The 7,974-nt window shown below is 34.8% G+C and overlaps 1 protein-coding gene across 1 annotated transcript in view; it reads left to right on the top strand.

Moving 5' to 3' along the window:
* Positions 1-7,974, top strand: part of CFH (complement factor H) — a 38,623-nt gene that overhangs the window by 29,097 nt on the left and 1,552 nt on the right. Inside the window, exon 7 of the mRNA XM_017518653.2 lies at positions 4,712-4,885. Within this exon, the coding sequence (XP_017374142.2) occupies positions 4,712-4,885 (174 nt within the window). The remainder of the gene's footprint in view (positions 1-4,711; positions 4,886-7,974) is intronic.

Here is a 7,974-nt window from a genome sequence, read left to right on the forward strand (position 1 = left end):
GCTGGGATTACAGGCACGCACCACCATGCCCAGCTAATTTTTTGTAGTTTTAGTAGAGACGGGGTTTCACCGTGTTGACCAGGATGGTCTCGATCTCCTGACCTCGTGATCCACCCGCCTCGGCCTCCCACAGTGCTGGGATTACAGGCGTGAGCCACCGCGCCCGGCCGGGAATTTAGTTTTATATGAACATGTGACTCTGTTGCACGACTGCCTCATTGTAGGCGTCTGATTATTTCATCTCTTTCACCTTTTCACTTTGCTACCTACCTAAAACTCTTCTTTAGCACATATTTGTTTTCACAATGGGAAATCCATCTGTTTTTCCCAAATGCGTGGCTGCATTTCTATGCTTGCTTCTCTTGAACACGGATTGATTTATTCACACACACACACACACACACCCCAAAGACTCTAAATTTATAAAACATTTATTTTTATAATTTTTTTTTCCATTTCTCAGTCACAAGTACAAGTGAAATCTGAATATTCAGGACTATGCATGTGGGTCCTGCTTCTTTAGGAAGACAGATACCAAGAGAAGGCACTGGGATTGGGTACTCTTTTTCAGAAGACAGTTCATTAATAATCAATATAAATAAACATGAATTCATCCAAGATTAGATAAGCCTATACTGTCTCTTATTGAAATATATTTTACATTAATTAGATATAGAGGAGTCCTTATTAATAAACGAATTCCACTCTTTGTATGCCAACCTTTCTGACCCTGTTTATGTCTTTTGTAGCATAAATACTACTCTTTATTTTCTTGGTACAAAGCAAAGTTCTACTTGCTAAGATGAATTTCAAATCTATATACATTATTTTCTCTGAAATCAGTTACCTGCAACCTCTTTGTTGCATCTAAATCTATAAGACATTTGGAGCTAAATAATAATATTAAAGTAAAATAATCTATTTAAATTTTAAATACTTAAATTTTCTTCAATCTGGTATATACATGTCAGAGGACTGACTTGAAGGTGAATTGTTAAAACTTTAGTCTCTGTGTCCAAAGGGACAATCTGTAATGGAAAGTCATTTACAGAAACAATCAAAGGTACCAATTCCTGCTAAATGAAAGCTTTCTTCAATTCAGGTGTATCTCTTCCCTGTGCAGATTGGATTTTCTATTGGTTCAAAACATACAGTGCTAACCTTGAATTAGTATTCTGACTTCAAATGACTAATGGTTGTTTCTAATAGTAGGAAAATATGAATAGTCTCAAATATTGTTTTGAGTGGAGGTACAGGTTCAGGGAATGTTTTAATAATATCATTTATTCTAAAGAAGATTGTGAGTGTAAGAAATTAAGGTTTATCGTGGGATTTATGTCTACTACTTGAGCATAATCTCCAGAAGTCCTTCTATTCTTAATCAACAAATTGTCCCAGTGTTATTTTATTGATTTCTCTGTTAAACTCTTATTTTTTGTATCTCATAGCTTTTGACTTCCAAAACTACTATTAAATTGAGCTATACCATAAGGAAAAATAATTGAAGATATATAAACTGAACTTTAATGGGTATATGAAAATATGATCGAGCAGAATAAACTGACAAAAAACAAAGAAAAAAGGAACACATTTAAGGCTCATTTGAAGTTAGTGTCAACATCAAACACTGAAGACATATTTTACTTAAAATAGTAAAATTTTAAAATGGCAACACTTTAAAACTTGTATATTAAGTCACAGATTGCTTCTAATGTAGTTATTGCTAACATAAATATATTATCCTGTTAGCTATAGAAATACATTAAAGCTTATTCAGACAGAGTAGAGTATAAACTTAGGAGCTCAATGGACACAGTGGAATTATGGTATTGAGAGGAGGAAATATGTAATGAATAATTAAAACTTTATAAAATTTTGTGTTTGACTAAGTATACAAATGATGAGAAAGCAATGTGGGGGAAATTTGCAGGTTTCTGTCATGAGGGTTCTTTCACAAATTAAGATATTGAACAAAAAAACAAAAGCATATTTTGAGAAAAGTATGATGATTTAGTTTGTCACATAGTAAATTGCATATACCTTTGAATTTTACACATGGCCTGCCTAGTGTGAAGCTGCAATTGGTATATACGGACTTGAACCTCACTGACAATGTTATTAGCATCATGATGGTAGCTTTTATCTTGGAAGTATCTATCTTTATTCACACAGAGAATGTGAAAAGGAAAACATCAAAATCAAGGACAAATATTCATGTAAAACAAACTGTAAGGGACTCATTCATACAACACCTATGAATGGGTTTCAAGAAGAAATTCGAAGGTAGTGATAAAAATCAACATGAAGATCTAGGGCAGAATCACTTTAGAAACAAGAAATAGCAAGTGCAAATTATAGGAATAAGCTTGGCATGTGTGAGAGCCAGACAGGATTTGCTACACTTGAACAAAGAGTTCAGAGCAGGGACTTAAAATTGGAGAAGGTTGCATATCAATAAGACCATGACTGATAGGTAAGAAAGAAGGAAGAAATAAAAATGATTTAAGATATAGGGGAAAATGAAAAAATTAAAGTTAACCTGAATTTGAAAGAAACACCGTGCCGTTGAAGTCTAAACAAAAGACTTAAATCAGTCTGGATACAGCTAATGTGGAAGAACCCTGGAAGGAAATATAGGGAACTCACTACTGGCAGTCTCAACTGTTTTGGGTGAATGAAGACTTACTATCTGTTGATGAAGGAGCAATTGTTTCAGGTGGCTGGAGAGAAGTGAGGAGACTATGAATCACTTATTATGGGAAATCAATTAGTAAATAAATTAGGGGTATATAAATGGAATTTCCACAGTGCTGAATGTTCACCACAGCTTTTTGTCCAAAATAAAGTATGACCCCAATATAAGTGGTAATATAACTTTTCTGCAATACTTAAAATGCATAGCATTTGATTTAAAAAGGAATATTGCAAATGGATCCAATATTGAGATATAGCAGATTTAATGGAAAGGAATGAGAGGGTGCTTTATAAATCAGGACAGACTGGGCCAAAGGATTGCAAGCGATGGGCTGCAGGTAAAATATAACTTGCCCCCTTTGTGGAAACAAAGTTTTATTGAAAGACAGCCATGTTCATTTGTTTGTCTGTTGTTTATCACTACTTTTGTGCTGTAATGGCAGAGTTGAGCTGCTGCAGCAGAGACCTTTTATCTGGCCCTTTACAGAAAAGATTTTTGGGCCAGGTGTGGGGGCTCAGGCCTGTAATCCCAGCACTTTGGGAGGCCTAGGTGGGAGGATCACCTGAGGTCAGGAGTTCAAGACCAGCCTGACCAACATGGAGAAACCCTGTATTTACTAAAAATACAAACTTAGCCAGGCTTGGTGGCACATGCCTGTAATCCTACCTACTTGGGAGGCTGAGGCAGGAGAATCATTTGAACCCAGGAGGTGGAGATTACGGTGAGTAAGCCTAGATTGTCCCATTGCACTCCAACCTGGGCAACAAGAGCAAAGCTTCATCTCAAAGAAAAAAGAAAAGAAAAGAAAAGAAAAGATTTTCCAAACCCTGTGCTATTTTATCTCATAGTAATAAAAATGTATTGCAATATCTCAATATCTTAATATTTAAGATATTGAGACTAAAGTTTATTTTCATTCATGTTCACTTTCAATGTAGGTCAGAAGAGACTCTGCTCATTGTATTAATTGTAAGAATCAGTGAGAGAAACATCATCTTTTCATGTCCTTCTTTAATCACAATGTCTGTGGATAAGAGAACATAAAAATTCATACTATGGCTGTTAAAACTTCCTCTGTAAAGTGAAAGATATTACTTCCACTTTTTTACAGTGTCTTACACAATCACATGGCCACTTCAAAGAGGAAGGGTTGTGAAGTCCTATCAATTGTCCAGAAGAAAGAAACCTTGAATATTTGTAAACAGTCCTTATGAGAATCACAGACACCAAGGAAGTATAAAGCAGAAGTAGTAATTGAAGTTATATATGATGAGATCATTGCCAGTTATGGAAAATCATGAAGTATAGGATGACTTTGGAGAAGAAGGGCTTAAGACACCAGGAAGTACAAATACATCAGATGAGAATATAGTGAAGGGAAAAATAACTGGTATACAAGAAAGGATACTATGATTTGTTCGTTTTAATGCAATTTTTTGCTGTGTTAAGAACAAATAACACCTACTTTTTTTTCAAATTTATTTATTTAATTAAAAATTGCAAATAGTATGGCGAATGAAATTAAAGGCCTCTGACTACAAAGTTTACACTGTAGGGTTTGAAAAATAAAGACAATTAGATAATAAATAATCCCTCATGTAGTGCTGGTTGTATAAGTTGGTACTACATTCTGGAAGAGGGCTTACTTAGCAATGCCTATACAAGCTGAAGCTAGAAATATATCTTAATTATATTTGTGGTTACATAGCTACATAGTTGCACAAATTTATCTTTTCTTAAAATTGTACTTTAAGTTCTGGGGTACATGTGCAGATCTTGCAGGATTGTTGCATAGGTACACACATGCCATGGCGGTTTGCTGTCTCCATCCTACCGTCACCTACATCAGGCATTTCTCCCCAGTTATCCCTCCCCAACCTCCCCACCTCCGCTGTCCCTCCCCTAGGGAGTCTTTAGTTTTCTGTTCTTGTAATACCTACTCTTGAATGTTTATATAAATGATGAATTTTAATGGTTTCTTATTTCTGCATTAACCACACATCCTTTTCTTTTCAGAAAAAATATGTAAACATCCTTATATTCCAAATGGTAGATACACACCTTTAAGGACTAAACACAGAGCTGGAGATGAAATCAGGTATGAGTGTATAAATGGTTTTTATCCTGCAACCCGGGAAAAAACAGTAAAATGCACGGATACTGGCTGGATACCTGCTCCAAGATGTACCAGTAAGTTCCATTCATATCTTGACCCATTTCTTAATTCTGAAATTTCTTTTAAACACATAAAAAATGGGGACTCAATAAAACCCAATGTTTGTCTTATTGGTGTATATAAAGTAAGGCTGTTGGAAGTATTCTTTAGTTTTCAAAGTAGCCAAAATCAATTTTTTTGGCTACTCAAAATTAAATGTGTATGTGTGTTTATGAATGTATGTTTCTCTAATTAATAAAATTCTTCCAATATCTGAATTAAAACACTAGATAAAAAGTGTCACCTAATGCATACTATATTAGTTATTTGTTGCATTGTAACAAAATTCTGCAAAAATATATTTGCTTAAAACAACACACTTTTATTATCTTACAGTTACTGTGGGTGAGGAATCTGAAATGGCTTAGATGGGTAGTTAAGAATCAGATTGTGTTCTTGTGTTGCAATCAGGATGATGGCCCAGGCTACAGTGATCAGAAGGCTTGGCTGGGCAGGAGGATCTGCTTCTAACATTGCTGACACACATGGTTCTTGCCAGGAAGCCTCAGGTCCTTACCACATAGGCCTTTCCATGAGTTAATGAAATGGCAGCTTTCTCCAGCACTACTAGTCTGAGACAGAGGAGAGGAAGCCACAATACCATGTATTAGTCCGTTCTCACACTACTAGAAAGAACTACCTGAGACTGGATAACTATGAAGAAAAGAAATTTAATCGACTCACAGTTCCACAGCCTGTACAGGAGGCATGGCTGGGAGGCCTGAGGAAACTTACAATCATGGTTGGGTGAGGGGAAAGCAAGCACATCTTACCATGAGAACTCATTCGCTATCATGAAAAGAGCAAGGGGGAGACCCACCCCAATGATCCAGTCACATCCCATCGGGTACCTCCCTCACTACTGGGAATTGCAATTCAACATGAGATTTGCGTGGGGACACAGAGCCAAACCATACCAATCTTCTGCTCATACACTGTTAACTTCAGCCCTATCTATTCTTTAGAAGTGAGACACTAAGTTCAGCAAACACCCAAGGGGAGAGAAATTAGGCACCACTAATTGGAGGGAGGAGTGTTGAAGGACTCCAAGTCTTCGTCATTTCTTAGTGTTAAAGGTAATTTCCTAAAACCATCACATGTAGCAAAATACACCTCAAGTCAACAGAGCATTTTATTTCTGGGATGCTCCTTTTCCCATTTTAAAAGGTTTTTCTACCTCTACAATTAAATTTCTTTTCTTTCTATCTAACAGTACATAGTCAAGATGTACCACACTTTAACTACATAGTCCATGAAAGAAAAATATAATGATACAGATGATTGGCCAATACTTTAATTCCCAGCATAATTCCAGTCCCTAAGAGAGAAAGCTATTATCAGTATGAAACAGATTTCAATGTGCATAAAATCATAAGGAAAATATTTAATGATTTTATGGTTTGCTTATGACAATGTAGTTCAGCCCAAATGTATCTGGACCATCTGAGACTCAACTATATCTGGATTTAGATTATTAATATTTAACAATGAATCATCTGGAGTTCTCATAGGCAAGATAAGAAGTTGACCAGTTATATGGTTTATCAGTTTGTAATTTCAATTAGTAACCTTGTCTGATTACCAGAGGTAGGACTTTAGTCTCAGGCCTGCTTCATCACTTGCTTCATTGAAAAGTTTAATGACTTGGGGGAAACAGTACAAAGTCACAGCTGGATGATACAGAGGATGATAGTAATGAATCTGCACTAGGGCAGATTCAGCGTTCAAAGAGAATCTTACGTGCTAAGCTCAATCTAATAAGATGAAATTTAAGAATGTTGACTCTAAGATCCTAGGCTTGGGTCAAATAAATGACAGTATGGATATATTAGCAGCAGTTACAAAAATTAGTGAATATTTTAATAAATGTTAAGATCCGTTTGAGCCGCTATGATGGAAACACCATAAATGCTGTGAGACCAAAAACCACATTTGTGGAAGTGTAAGAAGTAGAATGAGCTGTCTGAAGTCCTTCTATTCTCAGTGCTGATGGGACCCTCGGCGGGTTCTGATATTTGCTTCAAGGAACCACTTTGTAAAAAGGATACAGACAGACGTAAATGTGCCAAAATTAAAAAATAGCTAAGTAGATCAACCTGTGGCAATGATATATGTTTATAATTATGCCTCCTTTTTATTCCTTTTGGAAAGGAATCTCAGTGAACAATTTTATTTTATGACATTCTGTAACATACTGTAATAAGATGGATACTCACACTTCTTTTGAAGTGAACCACAAGCTTTCAAATCTCTGCTCTGCCATTTAATGTGAAATTCAATTGAGTTCTTTAAGACACCATTCCTGCAAATCCAAGACTCAAGCTTTCCCAATGCAGAATTATTGTTAAATAAAAATGTCGTGACAGATCATAAAATTTATAAAATCCAATGGTAAATAGAAAATATTCACAGTCTTTAAAAAGCGGTGGGGAAAAATGTAGAATGTTCCTTTAAAAAAATAAGATTAAGTAAACATTTTAATTGCAGTCTGAAACACTTCAATGAAACAACGAAAGTAAACCGGAAGCTTGAAATAAATAGGGAAAAGTCTATGAATTATAAGATATATGGATTGTAGGCCAAGAAACCATACTAAAGAAGTATCATTCACTAGTCTTTTTTAGAAAAAGATATTTATGATATACAGTGGTTCAGCTTATAATCCATATAATAAATGTTTGTAGAAATGACATGAAAATTTCTCTAATCAAATACCAAGAAAATAAAGAAATCACTGAATTTAAGAAAGATGTAGATGAAAAAGAATACTTATTTGTGTGTTTATGTGTGTATTGAAACTCTTTTTAAGCTGTTGTGTAAGGTTTATTGAAATAAAATCATATTTCTTAGTAAAAATACCACTTTGTTAAGTATTAGATAATGTATATATAATCTATCAAAAAGAGAAAATTTTCTGAAAAATATATAAACCCGTTAATGTAATAAGATAGCACTCAAATATATTTGTCAAATTAATATATAAAAACTTGGTAAAATGTAATTATATTGTACCTGATTTAAAATATTTTATGACATTAAAATACTTTGCTCTCCAATTGAAATT

The sequence above is a fragment of the Cebus imitator genome, unplaced genomic scaffold (assembly GCF_001604975.1).
Source record: "Cebus imitator isolate Cc_AM_T3 unplaced genomic scaffold, Cebus_imitator-1.0 Scaffold694, whole genome shotgun sequence".
Lineage (NCBI taxonomy): Eukaryota > Metazoa > Chordata > Mammalia > Primates > Cebidae > Cebus > Cebus imitator.